General features: G+C 44.9%; 4 protein-coding genes across 6 annotated transcripts; 1 reads left to right on the forward strand and 3 right to left on the reverse strand.

The window, feature by feature from the left end:
- Positions 1 to 8: 8 nt before the first annotated feature.
- On the forward strand, positions 9 to 6,055 carry atad1b (ATPase family AAA domain containing 1b). Of its 2 annotated transcripts, XM_069517701.1 has the most exons (12): positions 9 to 125; positions 428 to 508; positions 1,816 to 2,009; positions 3,183 to 3,281; positions 3,537 to 3,657; positions 4,056 to 4,256; positions 4,347 to 4,453; positions 4,684 to 4,773; positions 4,856 to 4,906; positions 5,187 to 5,317; positions 5,518 to 5,665; positions 5,764 to 6,055. In XM_069517701.1, the coding sequence occupies exons 3-11, from the start codon at positions 1,836 to 1,838 to the stop codon at positions 5,636 to 5,638; spliced, it is 1,095 nt and encodes a 364-aa protein (XP_069373802.1). In that variant the 5' UTR covers positions 9 to 125; positions 428 to 508; positions 1,816 to 1,835; the 3' UTR covers positions 5,639 to 5,665; positions 5,764 to 6,055. The 2 variants fall into 2 exon arrangements, with proteins under 2 accessions (XP_069373802.1, XP_069373801.1); XM_069517700.1 differs by having other exon boundaries at positions 10 to 125; positions 5,518 to 6,055.
- Positions 6,056 to 6,804: 749 nt separating this feature from the next.
- minpp1b (multiple inositol-polyphosphate phosphatase 1b) lies at positions 6,805 to 12,624 on the reverse strand. 2 transcript variants are annotated; one of them, XM_069517693.1, is made up of 8 exons: positions 12,037 to 12,624; positions 11,482 to 11,682; positions 10,368 to 10,562; positions 8,683 to 8,780; positions 8,441 to 8,571; positions 8,166 to 8,299; positions 7,573 to 7,829; positions 6,805 to 7,244 (listed from the first exon to the last, which is right to left on the reverse strand). In XM_069517693.1, the coding sequence occupies exons 1-7, from the start codon at positions 12,440 to 12,442 to the stop codon at positions 7,576 to 7,578; spliced, it is 1,419 nt and encodes a 472-aa protein (XP_069373794.1). In that variant the 5' UTR covers positions 12,443 to 12,624; the 3' UTR covers positions 6,805 to 7,244; positions 7,573 to 7,575. The 2 variants fall into 2 exon arrangements, with proteins under 2 accessions (XP_069373794.1, XP_069373793.1); XM_069517692.1 differs by having other exon boundaries at positions 6,805 to 7,829.
- Positions 12,625 to 12,836: 212 nt separating this feature from the next.
- On the reverse strand, positions 12,837 to 14,745 carry LOC109647371 (leukocyte cell-derived chemotaxin-2-like). The gene is made up of 4 exons (XM_020113162.2): positions 14,516 to 14,745; positions 14,005 to 14,116; positions 13,684 to 13,835; positions 12,837 to 13,605 (listed from the first exon to the last, which is right to left on the reverse strand). Exons 1-4 carry the CDS (start codon positions 14,544 to 14,546, stop codon positions 13,439 to 13,441), a joined length of 462 nt encoding a protein of 153 aa, XP_019968721.2. The 5' UTR covers positions 14,547 to 14,745; the 3' UTR covers positions 12,837 to 13,438.
- Positions 14,746 to 15,036: 291 nt separating this feature from the next.
- On the reverse strand, positions 15,037 to 19,848 carry bbs1 (Bardet-Biedl syndrome 1). The gene is made up of 7 exons (XM_069517508.1): positions 19,579 to 19,848; positions 17,775 to 18,191; positions 17,512 to 17,694; positions 17,080 to 17,211; positions 16,840 to 16,946; positions 16,584 to 16,704; positions 15,037 to 16,426 (listed from the first exon to the last, which is right to left on the reverse strand). The coding sequence occupies exons 2-7, from the start codon at positions 18,144 to 18,146 to the stop codon at positions 15,596 to 15,598; spliced, it is 1,746 nt and encodes a 581-aa protein (XP_069373609.1). The 5' UTR covers positions 18,147 to 18,191; positions 19,579 to 19,848; the 3' UTR covers positions 15,037 to 15,595.
- Between the last annotated feature and the right edge of the window lie 299 nt (positions 19,849 to 20,147).

Here is a 20,147-nt window from a genome sequence, read left to right on the forward strand (position 1 = left end):
TGGATCCTGTCGGACGGTTCCCGGCCTGATTGGAAACCGACAGGCGGAGAGAAAGTGTCTGTGAGCGGGTTGAGTCCGGAGGAGGAGACGGTACCACACATCCGCTCTGCGCCTTCAAAACAAAGGTCTGTGGTAACTACTTCCAAAGTGTATTATTATTAATACAATGAACTGACGAATTCATATCAATATTTAATTCTGCGCAGTAAATGATCGTTATAGAAAGAATAGAAAAGACGAAAGAACAATAAAACATGATTGACTGAAGTCTCCTGCTCAGACTGAGCTGCAGAGCTAATGTTTCCTTCAGTTCTTTGTCTCGTTTATATTCTTTGCTTTTGTTTTTGGTTTGATCATTTTTGTAAATCTGATCGTATTAAATCAAGTTGTTTTTAAAAATCCACCCTCTCCCTCGTGCTCCCTGCAGGGGGCGGGACTGAGCTCACACTCAAGACAACCCGCACCACAGAAGAAGAACAGACCGGAAGTGCAGCTGTGACCGGAGCAGGTGAGTGTGTGTCCGTGTGTGTGTGTGTGTCCGTGTGTTTATGTGTTTTACCGGATAAACATCACTCTGGAGCTTTTCTCTCGGTCTCAGCGGAGCTTCTCCCCGGTCTCTCCCCGGGGAGAAGCTCTGCCGCGGCCGGAGAGCCCAGAAGGTCAAGCTAATGCTACAGTTAGCCGCTAACCGTGCGGGTTTTCAGTTTCATAATGAGGGTGACGGGTAAAGAAACACTAGACCTACATCACATAGAACAACACTAGACCTACATCACATAGAACAACACTAGACCTACATCACATAGAACAACACTAGACCTACATCACATAGAACAACACTAGACCTACATCACATAGAACAACACTAGACCTACATCACATAGGACAACACTAGACCTATATAGACCTACATCACATAGAACAACACTAGACCTACATCACATAGAACAACACTAGACCTACATCACATAGAACAACACTAGACCTACATCACATAGAACAACACTAGACCTACATCACATAGAACAACACTAGACCTACATCACATAGGACAACACTAGACCTATATAGACCTACATCACATAGAACAACACTAGACCTACATCACATAGAACAACACTAGACCTACATCACATAGAACAACACTAGACCTACATCACATAGGACAACACTAGACCTACATCACATAGAACAACACTAGACCTACATCACATAGGACAACACTAGACCTACATAGACCTACATCACATAGAACAACACTAGACCTACATCACATAGAACAACACTAGACCTATATAGACCTACATCACATAGGACAACACTAGACCTACATCACATAGGACAACACTAGACCTACATCACATAGAACAACACTAGACCTACATCACATAGAACAACACTAGACCTACATCACATAGGACAACACTAGACCTACATAGACCTACATCACATAGAACAACACTAGACCTACATCACATAGAACAACACTAGACCTACATCACATAGAACAACACTAGACCTACATCACATAGAACAACACTAGACCTACATCACATAGAACAACACTAGACCTACATCACATAGGACAACATTCACATTCATCTGTGTCTTGATTCACATGTGATGTTGATGAACTCTTCTCTTCTCAGATTGTTTGTATTTGTCTCAAAAACACAAGAGGGACTTTCTTCAGATTTGGGGTCAAACATGAGCTGATTAGAATTTGGAGGTTAAAGGTCACAGTGACCTCATGATTAAGTAGATTTTAGTTAGTTTCATTAAGTAACTGGTTGTTGTTTGTGTTGTTGTGTGCAGCTCTGTGTGTATTCATCACCATGGTATTGAGGGAGGTTCCAGTTGAAAACATAGCCCGTCCTCTGGGCAGGAACGAAGTCATCGGCCTCCTCTTCCGTCTCACCATATTCGGAGCTGTCACCTACTTCACCATCAAGTGGATGGTGGACGCCATCGACCCCACCAGGAAGCAGAAGGTGGAGGCTCAAAAACAGGTGAAAGGAGGGGGAGGAGTCAGTCACAGCGTGTCCGACACTTGGCCTGTTTTAGTCACTGGTCAGAGAGACAGGAAACCTGCAGCAGGTCCGTCAGTCAAACTGGTCCCAAGACTTTAAGGTTTCTGGAACCTTGAGGCTCCACCCACACCAACACCTTAAAACACATCACATGACCATTCATGTATACTGGTCATGTGGTGTAAACAGGCAGTACTCTACAGTTGGTTGCCTAGTTACAGAAAATACTATGAATGAGTAAGAGAAGGAGCAGGGATTTATTTTTTTGGAGTGACAACGAGGTGGAACTGTTGCTGACAGTTCAGTCCGATTTATGGTTCTGCTACACCATAGGTTCTCACAGGGCCTACGCCGTTGTGAGAATTCATAGTGTGCATGGGTGTGTGTGCGTCGCTCTGCAATTACATCGCAGGAACGCGAGTGGGCGTGGAGCCGAAACACTAGTGGCTCCTGTGTCGACTCTCTTCCTGAACTCTGTTTACTTCAGAGTGTGATCATGTTGGAGCTGATATGTGTTGAAGAGCAATTACTTTTTCTTAAAGAACTGCAATGAAGAAAAGATATCGAGGAGATGGTTTGTAGCACTAGACCTACATCACATAGAACAACACTAGACCTACACCACATAGAACGACACTAGACCTACACCACATAGAACGACACTAGACCATTAAACGGGTTGAGGCAAAGCAGGAGATTCCAGAAATACTGTCGGCCAGAAATGCGATGCTACGTAGAGGACCAATCACAGCTCTTGTGGTCTGCGTCGCCTTGATATGTTGTTACATTTTTTGGGATGTGCACGTCAGGGTTCTGCGGAGGGTACGTGTTGATGCGTAGACTACGCCGTAGATTCAATGCAGAAGCATGAATTGGTGTGTGGGCGTCACCGTTTACTAAAGATTCAGTTTCTGTTCAGACTAAAACACAAAACCGGAGTTTTCAAACTAAAAGTCTATGATTTAGTGGCTGGAGAACTCCGCCAGGTGTAACCATAGCAACAGTGATGACGTGCCAATGTGGGCGGAGCCTAACTCATTTTACAGGGATCTGCAGCGTTTGTGAAAATGTCTGGGTGCTGATGAAGATCACGTGTTGTGTATGAAAGCCACTAAATGGACGCTGAAGTGAGACGTTGTCTTTGTGTCTCAGGCCGAGAAGCTGATGCGTCAGATCGGAGTAAAGAACGTGAAGCTGACAGAATACGAGATGAGCATCGCAGCTCACCTGGTCGATCCGCTCACCATGCAGGTAACACTGCTTCATTTATTCACTCATTTAATCTTCATTTAATCAGACACTTCAGTTCAGGACGACGACGTGTCTGCAGCTTTTATTTCCAGGAACTTAAGGAACGAAAAGGTTCCTTGATCATCCGAAGATCTAAATAAACAGGAAGTTGATAGTAACAGACATTTTATTTTAGTAAAAAATTGATTGATGAAGAAAATAATGAGCAGATTAATTGACAGTGAATGTGATTGTTGTGGTCATGTCACTCTGTAGATCACCTGGAGAGACATTGCAGGTCTGGACGAGATCATCACAGAGTTAAAGGAGACGGTGATTTTACCTGTTCAGAAGAGACACCTGTTCCAGGGCTCCAGACTGCTGCAGCCCCCTAAAGGTCAGAGACGGAACGATTGGAGGGAGAGGGATGGAAAAAATACAGGATGAAGGAACGGAGGAAAGTAATGAGGAAGGAAGGAAAAAAGACGGTAAAAATAAGCAGATGGATGGATGAAGTGAAAGTAGGAAAAAAAGAAAGTCTAAAGAAAAGTTGAAGTTAAGAGATGGACGGATGAGGTAAAGGAGGGTAAGGGAGAACTAAGAGTTGGGTGAAGGAAAGAGGTTAAAGAAGGGGGAAAGTGAAGGAAGTAAGGAAAACAGGCAGTGTAAGAAAAGAAGGAAGGGAAAAAAGAAGGAAGAAGGATGGAAGGAAGGAGGTAGAAAGGATGGATGAAGTCAAAGGGATGAAGTTGTAAAGTCCAGGCCATAATTCTCATCCTGTCGTCATGGTTACAGGCGTTTTGCTGTACGGGCCTCCCGGCTGCGGTAAGACGCTGATCGCCAAGGCGACAGCCAAGGAGGCGGGGTTTCGTTTCATCAACCTGCAGCCGAGCACGCTGACGGACAAGTGGTACGGAGAGTCCCAGAAACTGGCGGCCGCCGTCTTCTCATTGGCCGTTAAACTGCAACCGTCAATCATTTTCATCGACGAGATAGGTGTGTTAGAGATTTAGGGGCGGGTGTGTGGTGCAGTACCTGTCTCCGACCAGCAGGTGTCAGTGTGTTGACGTGTGTTTGTTTCGTCAGACTCGTTCCTGAGGAGTCGCTCCAGCTCCGACCACGAAGCCACCGCCATGATGAAGGCTCAGTTCATGAGTCTATGGGACGGACTGGACACTGACTACCACTGCCAGGTACAAACACGTGTTCAGGTCACATGACTGGCTAGCTGACTTTGTCAGGGGGGGGGGTCTTAAAGAGACAGAAGCTAAAACTTGAAAAGAGGAGATGCAGCAATGGACAGTCTGAGGAAAGTTATGTATTAATGTGTGTGTGTGTGTGTGTGTGTGTGTGTGTGTGTGTGTGTGTGTGTGTGTGTGTGTGTGTGTGTGTGTGTGTGTGTGTGTGTGTGTGTGTGTGTCAGGTGATCATTATGGGAGCCACCAACCGTCCTCAGGATCTGGACTCTGCCATCCTGCGTAGAATGCCGACCAGGTTCCACATCAACCAGCCTGTACGATTGACTCACGACACGAACAACGATTTAAAATGTTAACGACGACGTCGCTGACTTTTTGTTTGTGTTTTTTGTGCAGAGTGTGAGGCAGAGGGAGCAGATCCTCAAACTCATCCTGGAGAACGAGAGCGTGAGTGTAAAGAAACACATTTATTTAAAAACAGTGTCTGATCTTTGTATAAGGTCATTTATATTTATATATATACATTTAGATGACATATATATATATATCTCTATATGTATGTCAAACCTCTCGTCACGTTAACTTGAGGGTAAACAACAGAAAACTCCACATTTACAGATGTTGACAGATGTCGTAGATAAAGTGAGTGGTTACATCTGATGATGTCACTGACCTGGAGCCACATGGGTAAAGCTGATTGTTATTGTCTGCCTTGGTCTCTCTGCAGGTGGAATCCTCGGTCGACCTCATTGACATCGCCAAAGAGACAGACGGTTTCTCAGGAAGTGACCTCAGAGAGATGTGTCGTGACGCTGCTTTGCTCTGTGTACGAGACTTCGTCCACAGTCAGGACGACAGGTATCTGACAGAAACGTCTCATAACGACCAGTCGTTTATCATTGTCGTGTGGTAATATTAAATATTTATTCATCGTCACATCATGACTGAGGGACGGTAAAGTCATAAAATGTGAAGGTTGGATTTTCCAGACGAATCTCAAAGGTGAAATTAAACCTTGCACACTGACTTTATTGATATTAAACGTTTCTGTCTCTCAGCTTATCCGAGGACTGCATTCGTCCGATCCATCAGTCGGACCTTCAGAAGGCCATCGGCAAGATGAAGAAATCTAAATCCGCAGGCGGACAGGGCGTCCTGCTGCACACGGCTCTGGACTGATCACATGAACTCAGCCTGCCATCGCAGGTTGGATTCCACTCAGCGTGTCCTCACGTGTTTAAATATGTTCAACATGTGCCACTGCTTTTCTCTGTTGGTCTGATTTCATTATCTCCCACTTTCAGACGCAGGGAAACAAACCTGTCACAGAAACGTTAGAGAATCTCTGGATGATCCAGAAATTAAAACTTTTAATTTTGTGTTGAACTCGTCCAGAGTTCTTCTGCCTGAAGATGTTTAAACTTAAAAAAAATGTCTCATTATTTTTTAAATATAATTTGATATATGAATATGAAACTTGAAATTTGATTCTGCTGTCGAACTCATGTCAACATTTAAACACCTCACTCGCTGCTCGCTGCAGAAATGACTCTAAATAAAGTTTGTTTGGAGATTTCCAGACTCAACCTGGAGGAAGAGGGGAGTTTGTTGGGACTATTTTCTGCGGTGGATTGATCCACATCAGCTGAGTGGAAATCACCTGAATTACATTTTTGATTTTTCTTAGAATAAAAATCCTCCTCAGGTTCAGAGTCGCTCAACGTTTCATCCTTTTTAATTTTGCTCTGAATACCCATGAGCCTTTATGGCCCATTGCTATGGAGACGCCTCCAGCTAGAGTTGTATCATTAGGTGCATTCGAGATGGACTTGGTCCGACTGTGTCTGACTTGATTGGCTGATGTGATCTGACATCAGAGGAACTAACTACACAGCTCAGTAAAGTGAGGGAACCTTAAAGGTTCAGTGTGTAGAATATAGTGACATCTAGTGTTGAGTGTGGGGAGGAACAGGAGGTGCACTGCTCTACAAAATGACCTCAGCATGTTACTGGTGTGTTTTGAAACTGTCAGAAACAGACTCCATGAGGAGACACAACTTCCTCTAGTGGGACCTGAGCTCACAGTCCAGCACCAGCAACTCCATTCACCAGAGAACACCAGAACCAGCAGACAAGAATCGAAGCACATAATATATTTAACTTCTCAAATTAGACATTTACAATCTTTCCCATGTTACTTTTTCTTAACTGAAAAAAGTACGTTAATTTTAAAATGTGTTTCACACCGAGCCAGACACATGAATATTTATTGTTAATAATGTGACTGTGATTACATGTTTTTTCGTTACAAGATAAAAAAAAGTTACACAAACACTGTTAAGATCTTTTTTTTTTTTTTTTCAAGCTTTTATTTAGAAAGATTTGGCATCACAGAAAAATTAAAACATAAACACATTTTAAATAATCTGAAAAATGACAATTTATAAAAAGCTGCATCGTCACTTTAAACCATTTAAAAAAAATTAAAAAATGTTCACCCTGAAGACAAAACTAATTTGTTTCCATCACCATAGACAAACCAGAGCTTTTATTGTGAAAATCTTCTCTCAGACAGACATCCCATAAGTAAAATCATCAACAAATCAGAATCAGTAGAAAATCAAACAAACCCGTCACATGATCATAAACATCTGAATAAATAAACAACGTAAAGTTCCAAAGTAAAACTGTTTCCTTGTTGAGGTGGAAAGGTTAAAGGTCAGTTCACTGAGGCGTCTTGTCTCCTGAGGTGATGACCAGCAGAGGGCGTGCTGCTGTTAAATCGCTGCAGAAGAAGAAGACATTAAATCCTCGTGTTACTTGTCACACGTAATAAATCGTAAACTGGACGAACATTGGTCAGTCGTCAACTTTCTCGACATCAACTGCAGCGTGCAGCCTCGTCTGGATGACTGGTCTCGAGTATTTCACACGGACCGAACGCGTCTCCTCACTACAGGACGATGCTCGGTCACATGATCAGGATTAACATTCAACGTTTGTGATGGTGCTCTGACATCACAGCTCCACCTGCTGCCGCCAGGTGCTGCAGCTGGGCTGTGATTGGACAGCTGGCATGGGGGTGGGGTTAAGGGAGTCACTTGGTGTCTCACCTCTCAGAGCTCAGTGTTCGGTGCTCGACCTCCGCTCCTCCCCTCACACTCCCTGTGGAAGTCGCAGCCGTCCAGCAGGTGGCGGTACGTGGCCCGGACGTCCCGGTACAGCGGGGCGACCTCCGCCTCTAGCCCCGGGAATCTAACCGGAGACTCGTTAATGAGCAGCTGCAGCCGGGGGCCTCGCGGGCAGTCGTACAGGACGAAGAGCAGGTTGGCAGCGTACGGGACGATCTGGCTGGTTCGGAAACTTCTTCCTGTAAAAACACGACAAAGCGTCTGTTTTCAAATATAGTAACAAAATCTTACAATTATAATAATAATAAAATGTAATGTGACTGAAACCTTGCTTTAGTTTGACGAGACCAAAAATAAAGACGAAACTAAATCAATAATTAATAATCATAAATTTACTTAAATAAACGTTTTGATTTCTTGGGGTCGGGTGTCACATGATGAGCGCAGGCGCTGCAGTACTGGGAGTGGCCACTAAGAACATCTGTAGCAACCATGTTGTAAGAAACCCAGGGACGTGATCTCACGTTACGTCCTCATGTCTGATTGACCGACAGGGCAGAGGTGGGGCTTTGTACCGTGCTGGGAGTGGTAGTTGTTGGCGGTGGGCGGAGTCTGGTCTTTGTAGAGACCCAGCAGGGAGAGGAGGGGGAGGAGCGTCTCAGCATGACCCAGCAGGATGGAAGCCGGCTCGGGCGACGCCTCAGTGGACCTGATGGACACAACAGTCAGAGTTCAGAGATCATGTGATGATGATGAAGATGAAGATGATGATGGTCGGCGATGCGACAGCTTCGTCCATTGTCAACAAATTAGAAGGAGAAAATTAACGGCATTGTTCTTGAATCTCGACCTGCGGGGACGTCCAGCTTTGTCGAGCGTCCTGAAGATGTGATGGAAGAGAGGACAGCTGGACAGACCGCTGATCGCGTGACCATGAGAGCGCTTCCAGTACTGCTTCAGGTCTGACTTGTACTCCAGCACCTGAGAAGAGGACGACAGGTACCGTGTGACATCATCATCCGAGGATGCATCTATGAGTCTGTCGTAAGTGGGAGCGTGAGCGAGCGAGTGTGATGAGTCATACGTCTGCACCTTGGCGTCGTTCTCGTCGAACAGGAAGCACCACGGAGAATAAAGAGATTTGATGGAGAGCTCATAGGAACACAGAAAGAACGCTGCTTCAACAAGATCTACAGGAGACACAGAGGGACAGACTTCAGTTCACAGGAGACAGAGAGGGACAAACTATAGTCTTCAGGAGACAGAGAGGGACTAAACTAAAGTCTACAGGAGACACAGAGGGACAGACTTCAGTTCACAGGAGACAGAGAGGGACAAACTATAGTCTTCAGGAGACACAGAGGGACTAAACTAAAGTCTATAGGAGACAGAGGGACAAACTATAGTCTTCAGGAGACACAGAGGGACTAAACTAAAGTCTACAGGAGACAGAGAGGGACACACTTCAGTTCACAGGAGACAGAGAGGGACAAACTATAGTCTATAGGAGACACAGAGGGACTAAACTAAAGTCTTCAGGAGACACAGAGGGACTAAACTAAAGTCTATAGGAGACAGAGGGACAAACTATAGTCTTCAGGAGACAGAGAGGGACTAAACTAAAGTCTATAGGAGACAGAGGGACAAACTATTAGTCTTCAGGAGACACAGAGGGACAAACTATAGTCTTCAGGAGACACAGAGGGACACACTTCAGTTCACAGGAGACAGAGAGGGACAAACTATAGTCTTCAGGAGACAGAGAGGGACTGAACTAAAGTCTACAGGAGACACAGAGGGACAAACTATAGTCTTCAGGAGACAGAGGGACTAAACTAAAGTCTATAGGAGACAGAGGGACAAACTATTAGTCTTCAGGAGACACAGAGGGACAAACTATAGTCTTCAGGAGACAGAGAGGGACTAAACTAAAGTCTATAGGAGACAGAGGGACAAACTATTAGTCTTCAGGAGACACAGAGGGACAAACTATTAGTCTTCAGGAGACACAGAGGGACAAACTATAGTCTTCAGGAGACACAGAGGGACTAAACTAAAGTCTATAGGAGACAGAGAGGGACAAACTATAGTCTTCAGGAGACAGAGAGGGACTAAACTAAAGTCTACAGGAGACACAGAGGGACAAACTATAGTCTTCAGGAGACAGAGAGGGACTAAACTAAAGTCTATAGGAGACAGAGGGACAAACTATTAGTCTTCAGGAGACACAGAGGGACAAACTATAGTCTTCAGGAGACAGAGAGGGACTAAACTAAAGTCTATAGGAGACAGAGGGACAAACTATTAGTCTTCAGGAGACAGAGGGACAAACTACTAGTCTTCAGGAGACACAGAGGGACAAACTATAGTCTTCAGGAGACACAGAGGGACTAAACTAAAGTCTATAGGAGACAGAGAGGGACAAACTATAGTCTTCAGGAGACAGAGAGGGACTAAACTAAAGTCTACAGGAGACACAGAGGGACAAACTATAGTCTTCAGGAGACAGAGAGGGACTAAACTAAAGTCTATAGGAGACAGAGGGACAAACTATTAGTCTTCAGGAGACACAGAGGGACAAACTATAGTCTTCAGGAGACAGAGAGGGACTAAACTAAAGTCTATAGGAGACAGAGGGACAAACTATTAGTCTTCAGGAGACACAGAGGGACAAACTATTAGTCTTCAGGAGACACAGAGGGACAAACTATAGTCTTCAGGAGACACAGAGGGACTAAACTAAAGTCTATAGGAGACAGAGAGGGACAAACTTCTACCTGGTGTGAGTCGGTGCTGAGGAAGGTTAAGTCTCTCCTCTGTCCTCCTCCTCACTCCCTCCATCTCGTCCCCATGTTTGAACTTGTCCACCTCCAGCAGCGCAGAGCGGTTGTTCTCCACACCCTCCACGTAACCGCGGCAACGCTCAAAGAAACGCATCAGCTGGTCGTCAACCTCGTGGCTGTACCTGTCCTCTGCAGAGACAGTTTCACACAGATGGTGTTACAGGTGAAGCACACCTGAGGTGTGTGTGTGTGATGGTGTTACAGGTGAAGCACACCTGAGGTGTGTGTGTGTGATGGTGTTACAGGTGAAGCACACCTGAGGTGTGTGTGTGATGATGGTGTTACAGGTGAAGCACACCTGAGGTGTGTGTGTGTGATGGTGTTACAGGTGAAGCACACCTGAGGTGTGTGTGTGTGTGATGGTGTTACAGGTGAAGCACACCTGAGGTGTGTGTGTGTGTGATGGTGTTACAGGTGAAGCACACCTGAGAGGTGTGTGTGATGATGGTGTTACAGGTGAAGCACACCTGAGGTGTGTGTGATGATGGTGTTACAGGTGAAGCACATCTGAGAGGTGTGTGTGATGATGGTGTTACAGGTGAAGCACACCTAAGAGGTGTGTGTGATGATGGTGTTACAGGTGAAGCACACCTGAGGTGTGTGTGATGATGGTGTTACAGGTGAAGCACACCTGAGAGGTGTGTGTGATGATGGTGTTACAGGTGAAGCACACCTGAGGTGTGTGTGTGTGATGGTGTTACAGGTGAAGCACACCTGAGGTGTGTGTGTGTGATGGTGTTACAGGTGAAGCACACCTGAGGTGTGTGTGTGATGATGGTGTTACAGGTGAAGCACACCTGAGGTGTGTGTGTGTGATGGTGTTACAGGTGAAGCACACCTGAGGTGTGTGTGTGATGATGGTGTTACAGGTGAAGCACACCTGAGGTGTGTGTGTGTGTGATGGTGTTACAGGTGAAGCACACCTGAGGTGTGTGTGTGTGTGATGGTGTTACAGGTGAAGCACACCTGAGAGGTGTGTGTGATGATGGTGTTACAGGTGAAGCACACCTGAGGTGTGTGTGATGATGGTGTTACAGGTGAAGCACACCTGAGAGGGGAGTGTGACCCCAGTGCTCCATCAGCCCGTCCTGAAACGCCTCCACGCTGCTCACACATCGATGCTTCGAGCTCGTCCTGAAACTGATCCTCCTCTTCATCAGGTTCTCGTCCGACAGCAGAGACGGAAACAAGGCGGCCAGACGTCTGGCCAACTGTCGGAGGTCGTCTCTGCCCTTCGTCACCAGCTGACCTGAGGAAACAAAACATTCTTATCTGATCAAAGCAGTTTCTGACTCTAGATTCTACGACACGTCTCCGTGATGAAACAAGAAGATTTGAATGGAAACATTTCTAAACATCTTTACAATTAAATTAGTGACGTTACACACACACACGAACAAATACAACTAAAGCATCAAACTAAAACCACAGGAAAGATTTAGTATCAACAGAAATGAGAATATTCAAGAGTCCATGTGAGAAAACTGCTGTTCTCACACAAAACCTGCGCAACAGTGACTCAGCAATTTTTACGGAGAAAAACTGGTGAGATATAATATATATTATAAATTATATATATATATATATATATATATATATTTACCGTCCATGTCCTCGGTGTACCACATCTCCCAGCGGCTCTGGATGTCCCGCAGCCAGTGCTCGGAGCCACCGGGGCCTCTGGAGGCTTCTCCCCGGACCAGCTCGCTCAGTCTCTGGATCCTGCGGATGTTCTTGACGGTCGGGTAGCGGCTCCCGTGCCTGATGACGGCGGTCAGGTGGACCGGGGAACAGCGCTCGGTGTCCGGGGCCATGAGGACGGACGCGTTAACGGAGAACACGTCCCGCAGCAGCTGCGGGTTCACCTCCTCGTACCGGGTCTTTGTCCCGAAGTAAGCGGCGATGTGCGGGATGTCCGGTACCGACGGAGAGGAGGAAGACAGGCGGGTGAGCAGCAGGCTGACAGCCGCTACCAGGACACTGTTTGTGGTCAGTGAAGCGGGGAACATGTCGGTGAGAACCGGAGCAAGACGGAACTCACTTTGTTGATGTTCCGGGTTCAAATGAACTTTGACCTCTGTAGTCCCGCCCTCTCTGACAGCAGAGATTCGATATTTTGTTTGTTTTTATGACTTTGATCTGATGACGTCTTGTTTGTTAAACTAAAATAAATCGTGTTCAAACTCAAGAGTGAAAATAAAAGAATGAAATATACATATATATATATTTATATATATATATACATATATATATATATATATGTATATATACATATATATATATAAGTTAGTTTCTGTGGCTGCACCGCATCAGATATATATATATCTGAAAACTTTATCATCTTTATTAAAATAATTTCACATAATTATAATAATGAAAAAAAGAAAGACACAAACAACAGCAGTGGTTTTAATATTTTATTCGTTTTTGACTGAAGGGGGAACAGTGATTTGTGGACTACTAGACTGACAAACAGTTTTTATCCCCAGGCCATCAGGCTTTTGAACCGCGGGCCTTAACCACCATCTACCTCTATGTTTGCAATTTTTGCACAAGACACTGCACATTACATCTCCTATTTGTTTGAATTGCCATCCTACTTCACATTGATCTGTCACCTGTTATCTTATTCTTTTTTTTAATAATGTTTATTTTTCATTCTACTTATATATTTTGTTTGACTTATGCACTTTATATTTTATATTTTGTATTTATTATATTTCTTCTTTTTTTCTCTTTATATTAGTAAGCATAGATCAATGGTCGGGCAGTTGCAAAAAAGGAATTTCATTACCCAATAATAAACCGCTGTGTCTGTTATTGTGTACATGACCAATAAACATCTTGAATCTTGAATGTGACTAATGAGAGCCAATCAGGAAGAAGCGTCATCGTTTACTAAAGTCTCAGTTTGTGTTCAGACCAAAACACAAAACCAGAGTTTTCAAACTAAGACGAATCAGTGTGGGCAGAGCCAGTGATGCCGTCAGCTCCCCGTGAGGCTGTCAGAAGTATTGCGTGGGGTCACTCTTGTCACACATCTGGACGTGGACGTGTGACGTGATTCCTGGATAAACACTCTGCATGGGCATCATGGTGCCGATTCGCTGACCCTTCCTCACCGAGCCTAAGGTTCGGTCCGGATTCACGTAGAACAGCTTGAAGCACAGACCTGCAACAACACGACCAGTGAGCTGATGACGTCACAGTGACGCCTCTGTATTCTGCTGTGAGGGGGCGGAGCACCGACCTTCTCCTCGCAGGTTGATGCCGTTGTTAATGGCGGCCTTCTTGGTGTCGGTGTAGACGGTGAGTCGTCCTTCGAGGGTCACGTCAAACGGAGCGTAGACGATTGAGCCGTCGCTGCACACGATGTCCAGACCTTTATGTTCCCGGGTTCCCCTGAAACACACGCAGCCGATCAGCAATCACTAATCGATTCATCTGTTTACTTTTTTCAGTCAGTTAGACGTTTGTCTTATTTTATCTTTATTTTCTGGTGTCAAACTGTAAACAACTGCAGCGCCTATGTTTCCCACGATGCCTCTGTGTGGTTGTGTTTTTTTGTTACCGTCTGGCTCCATAGTGACCTTGACCCCAACTGTCCAATGTCCGTCTGGTGTTTGCTGAGTTTCCACTGCAGAGCTGACCGAACCTAACAGCATCACACACACACAACACAGCTGCACACACAGTCACACACACACACACACACAAACAGAATTGATTGTGTCTTTTGAGTTGTGTCAACATGTGTTGGTCAGTTAATTTTTCCACAAACCAGACTTCATTTAAAAAACACAGATTTAAAAAAATGTTACATATCAAATACATTTTCCAAATAAGAATCAATGAGATGAGTTTCTCGTGCTCGCTCGGTTTGGAACAAGTTTGATTTTGTCTTTTTTAAGATCTTTGGACGTTTGTGCAGCACCCTGAGACAACTGTTTGTTTTGATACAGTGCTAAATAAATAAATGTGATTGATTGATTGAGACATTTAAATATGTTTATTACATTTAAATATGTTTAAATGTCTCATGTTTTATGAGAAAGATCAGAAAAGTAAATTCAGTTTCTCACCCAAAACGACCACAGCCCCGACACGTCTCATGTTCAGATCCAGGTTCCTCTGTCACACTGAGCTTGGTTCAGATGCAAACAGTTACAGGATTTTCTATTATTTCACAAAATCCAGCTGGGTCACGTTTCTTCTCTGTGACAGAATCAAACCTCTGGACTCAGACAGCAGCTGTTTACCTGACCTCTGACCTCCTCGGGTTCAGTCAGTCAGGGCTGAGTGAAAACTGTCTGCAGGTTCTTTGTTGTGCAGGTGACGCGTCAGTGAGTCATGTGTGACAGGATTAATCTGATTGGTTGAGTCTAGCTTCACATGTTCATGTTGTTCTGAAAGTTGTTTACATGTGATCAGATGTAAACAAATAAAAGCTGGACGACCAGACGGCTCCTTAAAAGTGAAGCTACTTCATCACGATTGCACAGAATCTGTTTTTTTGATGTTGTAGAATATAATAAATGATCATTAGTGCAGCATTGAGCCAAGTGGCAACAATTACAAACATGAAAAATAATTTCAGTAGAAATGTGTTAGTTATAGTTTATTTTATTTTTCTACAAACAAGACTTCATTTAAAAAACACAGAATTTAAGAACATGTGTCTTGTTCATGTTTTTTATCCCTGAGTTGAAACTACATGAAACTTTCTGACAGAAATAGACGACAAAGTGAAAAACATATTATAATATATATATATAACACAAATTTACATCAGAAAAATCTACATTCACCTGATGAGTCAACATCTCATTTTACCATTCTATATAAAATCAGTTTCCTTTGTGATAATGACCTGAATGGATGGTCACTGCGTTTTGCATCGTGTGACTAACAGAACAGAGTCTGATTGGACCGTTCAAATCGCTCAAGTTTGACTTTTATTTATCTATTTATTTATCAATATGACCCACCTTCATCTATCAAAATAAAATATTTAAATGTAATAAATTGAGTGAAACTCAAATGTCAGTTTTGCTCTTTCTTTGCTTCCGTACTCTGATTTAATGATTTTTAACTTTAAGTTTCCAAATGTTAAACCTCTGTGTCCTTGTTTCTGTTTTAAATAAAGTTGCAACACGGCATCGTCAGTTTAGCATCAGTCCCTCGCTCACCGGCATGTTGATGTGAGCGGTCAGCAGGGGGCAGCTCTTTCCCTCGTGCAGGACGAACACCTTGATAATGTCAGAGATGCCCTTGTCACTGGTGCACTCCACAAAGGTCTCGACGGGGTAGACGAGTCCAGGCACCAGCAGCGGGATCCTCATGTACGGGTTCCTCATGCGGTACAGGCTCTGGTCGTACAGGAAGCTGATGGCCAGGTTCATGATGGGCCGACAGGCTGCCGTGTTCTGGATGTTCAGGGTCAGTTTGAAGGATGGACCCAGACCCTGAACCACGGCGTTCATCTTGAGCGGTTCGGAAAGGCTTGAGGACACCGGTGTCAGGCTGGACTCCAGAGCCTTGACGTAAGCTTTGGCAGCAGCGAGACGCATGCGGCTCAGGTCCATCTGGAAGGCGCGGTGCATGGTCACACCATTCTCTCGCTCCCGCAGCGTTTGGTCAACGTACAGCTTGGTCTTCTTGGGCACGTTGAGGCGGACGCTCTGGGCCAGCGGTGGCCCGGGGGCGCTGTCCCTGTCGTCGAACGCTGCCGTCCTCTTCAGGATCTTTACCATCAGGCCACCTCCCTTGGTGGTCATGATCATTGTCCCGTCCTCACGTCCATACCGGCCAAAGCAGATGCTGGTGACCACGTCAGGCGTCTTGATGGTGCTCAGCAGGTTCTTGTCTCGGAACAGCTGCACCTCACAGTTAGCAAGGCCCACCAGAACTGCCTGGAACCCCCGTGTGGGAAGGTCCATGACCGCCATGGTGGTGATGGGAGCAGGGAGGACGGTCTGCCACAGCTTCTTCCCCTGAGGACAGAAAGCCAGACACAAAGCTCAGCTTGTCCTGTGTTTGGTCAGATTCACGTCAGGTGGTTCAATGAAGTGGAAGTTCAAGACCCCCCTCAGTCACTGTTGTCTTGGTAACAATGGTTAAAGTCAGGTGGTTTTGTGCGGTGGAGTTTACCTTCTGCGTGAAGCCCTGGAGACTTTCATTAGTGCAGCCGACTACAACATTCTTCCCGACTCTGACCAGACCCACCGGGTGAGACGCCAGCTCGATGCAGTACTTCGGTTTGTCCGATTCCCTGAGGAGCAGCACAGACGTCAGTCAACATGCAACTTCACGTTTGTTTTAAAACAAATGTGCGTCTGTGACGTCAGTGCACATCTTCTTGTTCTGACACATCAGAGGTTCCCTCCAACACGTGTGCGTGTCTCACCTGCGCAGGATGTAGATGTTTCCATTGCGACACGCCACCGTAATGCGAAACTCCACGTCGAACTGACCCGTCACATCCATCATGGTGGGGGGAGACGGCAGCGTCATCTACGACAGATGTTTCATTTCAACACATATAAAAATCAAACCAGGCTGATGTTACAGATCAGAGTCTGATAACGACTCCCGTGTTCCTCCGTGGCTCAGACTGCAGAGAAAATAGTCCTCAGTGACACGTTACCTTGGACAGGATGATGAAGGCCTCGGGGTCGAGGACGTAGACGTCGCTGCTCTCTGTCCCGATCACCAAGCAGCTGACGCCGTCCTCATCGGCCGTGCTCTTCTTCAGAGTCCCGATGCAGGTGATGACCGTCTGAAACAACATCACAGATAATCAATAATTGATAATGATCTGATCACCACTTCCTGTCTCTCTCTTCTGCTGCTTTCACGTCACTTTAAAATAAGCTAAGCCATATCATCTTGGTCGCCCCCTGGTGGCTGGCTGCAGTATAGGTTATAAACCTCCTACATGTTAGCAGATGGGACATGGACCAAACAAAAAAATCTGAATAGACATTAAATAAATGTTTCTAAAAGATGGTTTCTGATCAGCGCTAAAGTCACTTGCCATGTTTGTTCATCAATGAAATGATGATGATGCGACTGTTACCTGTCGTCTGATTGGCTGCTGTTTGTGCAGCTGGACAAACTCATCCATGTGGTTAGTCTCCAGAGAGAGGAACCTGAGCGAACGCACAGACAGTGGGACATCTGCCTTCTTCCTGATGCTCTCCAGCATCTCCTTCAGGGTCAGAGGGTCGATCTGACCCTCCCTCACCTGCTGCCACACGTCCTGACCAATCAGAGCACAGACACATGTCACAGAGAAATTTTTATCACAACCCTGAGACCAACCACGACACAAACACTCACCTGCTCCAGCATGTTCACCTCCAGACCGGGCAGCGTGAACTTGAAGTACGGCCTCAGGTTCTTGTAGACATAGACGCAGGGTCCGGACGCCACGGCAACGGCGGGGATGCGTGGCTCATGCAGGTCCATGAAGAAGGCGACGAGGCCAGCGGGAAGGTCCAGAAGGGTGCTCTCACTCAGCAGCGCTGTCCCCCGGTACACCTTTAGCTTCATGCCTGATGAACCCGAGCCCAGGTCGCCAACCACCAGCCGACTCTCCCCGTCCCCGCTCAGGTCCGCCAGGTCCACACACGACGAGAAAGTGAAGAGGCCCGCCACCGGGTCATAGTGAGCGTCCAACCACTTCCCTCCATCACTGCTTGACTCAGACATGACGAATAACTTGATTCACACAGAGACGTCTGACAGGAACAGCAGCTGCACAGGTGAGTCACACGTGAGATACACATATGTAGGTCACACACATGTTAGTCACACATGTCAGTCACACACATCTAAGTCACACATGTAAGTCATACACGTAAGTCACACATGTTAGTCACACATGTCAGTCACACACATCTAAGTCACACACGTAAGTCACACATGTAAGTCACACATGTTAGTCACACATGTTAGTCACACATGTAAGTCACACATCTAAGTCACACATGTAAGTCACACATGTTAGTCACACGTTAGTCACACATGTAAGTCACTTGGTCACACACATGTACGTCACACATGTTAGTCACACATGTTAGTCACACATGTACGTCACACATGTTAGTCACACACATCTAAGTCACACACATCTAAGTCACACATGTAAGTCATACACGTAAGTCACACATGTAAGTCACACATGTCAGTCACACACATCTAAGTCACACACGTAAGTCACACACGTAAGTCACACATGTAAGTCACTTAGTCACACACATGTAAGTCACACATGTAAGTCACACATGTTAGTCACACATGTTAGTCACACATGTAAGTCACACATGTAAGTCACACATGTTAGTCACACACGTTAGTCACACATGTAAGTCACACATGTAAGTCACACAAGTAAGTCACTTAGTCACACACATTTAAGTCACACATGTTAGTCACACATGTTAGTCACACATGTAAGTCACTTAGTCACACATGTTAGTCACACATGTTAGTCACACAAGTAAGTCACTTAGTCACACACATGTAAGTCACACATGTTAGTTACACATGTTAGTCACACATGTAAGTCACACATGTTAGTCACACATGTAAGTCACTTAGTCACACATGTTAGTCACACATGTTAGTCACACATGTTAGTCACACATGTTAGTCACACATGTAAGTCACACATGTTAGTCACACATATTAGTCACACATGTTAGTCACACATGTTAGTCACACAGGTGATCTAGAACTGATCCACAGCTGATCAATGACAGATCCATGAAGCACCCCTCAGGGTAAGTAAAGATATTTGATCGATAAGTTGATAAAAGTAATAATTCTGATAACTGATTAATTAATTTAAGTTTGTCAAACTGATAAGTGAACATAAACAATGTTATTGATTAATAATCAGACTGACAATGATATTAAAAGTTATTGATAATAAAGACTGAGGAGGTGTTAGAACTATCGACTATTGATTATTTTAGCCTCTTTCAAAGTTATTGTGATTAAAAGGCTGAAACACCTGATGACACCGAGGTACAGGATTATTATTTTCATTACAACAACCAACCATTACAACTGAACTAATAACTTTTATTATAATTCGTTATTCATGAATAATAATAATAATAATAACAATAATCAGGACCTGTTGTATCAGCACAGTTAATCCCCTTCCTCCGTCACCGTTGTCATGGAAACGTCTCGTCAATCCTGGCGTCGTCTTGATTTGGTCGCGAGGCAGCGCGAGGTCCGAAAGAACACGAGCGATGAGATGGATTCAGAAAAAAATGATAATCCAAGTGGTCCTGATCCTGGTCCTGATCCTGGTCCTGATCCTGGTCCTGGTCCTGGTCCTGGTCCTGATCCTGGTCCTGGTCCTGATCCTGGTCCGTCTCTGCGCCGTCCTCCTCTGATCACGTCATCACCACCCGCCGGCCAATACTTTCTGATCTTTTCTTTATTTGATTTCCTTTATTTCTTTAATTATTTTATTTTAATCTCTAAACATTTGAATCGTGTTTTTGTTCTCGTAAATAATAATAATAATAAAAATAATAATCTTTGTGTCTGATCTTTTCTCTTCAGTCGTAATCTCGCGAGATCCTGACCGAACATTCGAACTACACCTGTGACGTTTCCTTTTTCCGGCTCTCTGATTGGTCGTCAGGTCCCAGTTTAAACTGCTGAGCTGCGTTCACGTTCGAATGTTGTTTA

This window comes from Paralichthys olivaceus, chromosome 21, assembly GCF_024713975.1.
Source record: "Paralichthys olivaceus isolate ysfri-2021 chromosome 21, ASM2471397v2, whole genome shotgun sequence".
Lineage (NCBI taxonomy): Eukaryota > Metazoa > Chordata > Actinopteri > Pleuronectiformes > Paralichthyidae > Paralichthys > Paralichthys olivaceus.

Excerpts from the sequence above, each read along its gene's own strand:
- LOC109647371 (XM_020113162.2), bottom strand. The coding sequence starts at position 14,546 with ATGAGACGTGTCGGGGCTGTGGTCGTTTTGG. Across the intron at positions 13,836-14,004 it reads GGTCACTATGGAGCCAGACG|GGGAACCCGGGAACATAAAG; the intron begins GTAACAAAAAAA and ends CGTGTGTTTCAG. Across the intron at positions 13,606-13,683 it reads CATCAACCTGCGAGGAGAAG|GTCTGTGCTTCAAGCTGTTC; the intron begins GTCGGTGCTCCG and ends GTGTTGTTGCAG.
- minpp1b (XM_069517693.1), bottom strand. The coding sequence starts at position 12,442 with ATGTTCCCCGCTTCACTGACCACAAACAGTGTCCTGGTAGCGGCTGTC. Across the intron at positions 8,781-10,367 it reads TCAGCACCGACTCACACCAG|ATCTTGTTGAAGCAGCGTTC; the intron begins GTAGAAGTTTGT and ends TGTCTCCTGTAG. Across the intron at positions 8,572-8,682 it reads TCGACGAGAACGACGCCAAG|GTGCTGGAGTACAAGTCAGA; the intron begins GTGCAGACGTAT and ends TCCTCTTCTCAG.
- bbs1 (XM_069517508.1), bottom strand. The coding sequence starts at position 18,146 with ATGTCTGAGTCAAGCAGTGATGGAGGGAAGTGGTTGGACGCTCACTAT. Across the intron at positions 16,705-16,839 it reads AACATCTACATCCTGCGCAG|GGAATCGGACAAACCGAAGT; the intron begins GTGAGACACGCA and ends GCTGCTCCTCAG. Across the intron at positions 16,427-16,583 it reads TCCAGGGCTTCACGCAGAAG|GGGAAGAAGCTGTGGCAGAC; the intron begins GTAAACTCCACC and ends TTCTGTCCTCAG.
- atad1b (XM_069517701.1), top strand. The coding sequence starts at position 1,836 with ATGGTATTGAGGGAGGTTCCAGTTGAAAACATAGCCCGTCCTCTGGGC. Across the intron at positions 3,282-3,536 it reads TCGATCCGCTCACCATGCAG|ATCACCTGGAGAGACATTGC; the intron begins GTAACACTGCTT and ends GTCACTCTGTAG. Across the intron at positions 4,454-4,683 it reads ACACTGACTACCACTGCCAG|GTGATCATTATGGGAGCCAC; the intron begins GTACAAACACGT and ends TGTGTGTGTCAG.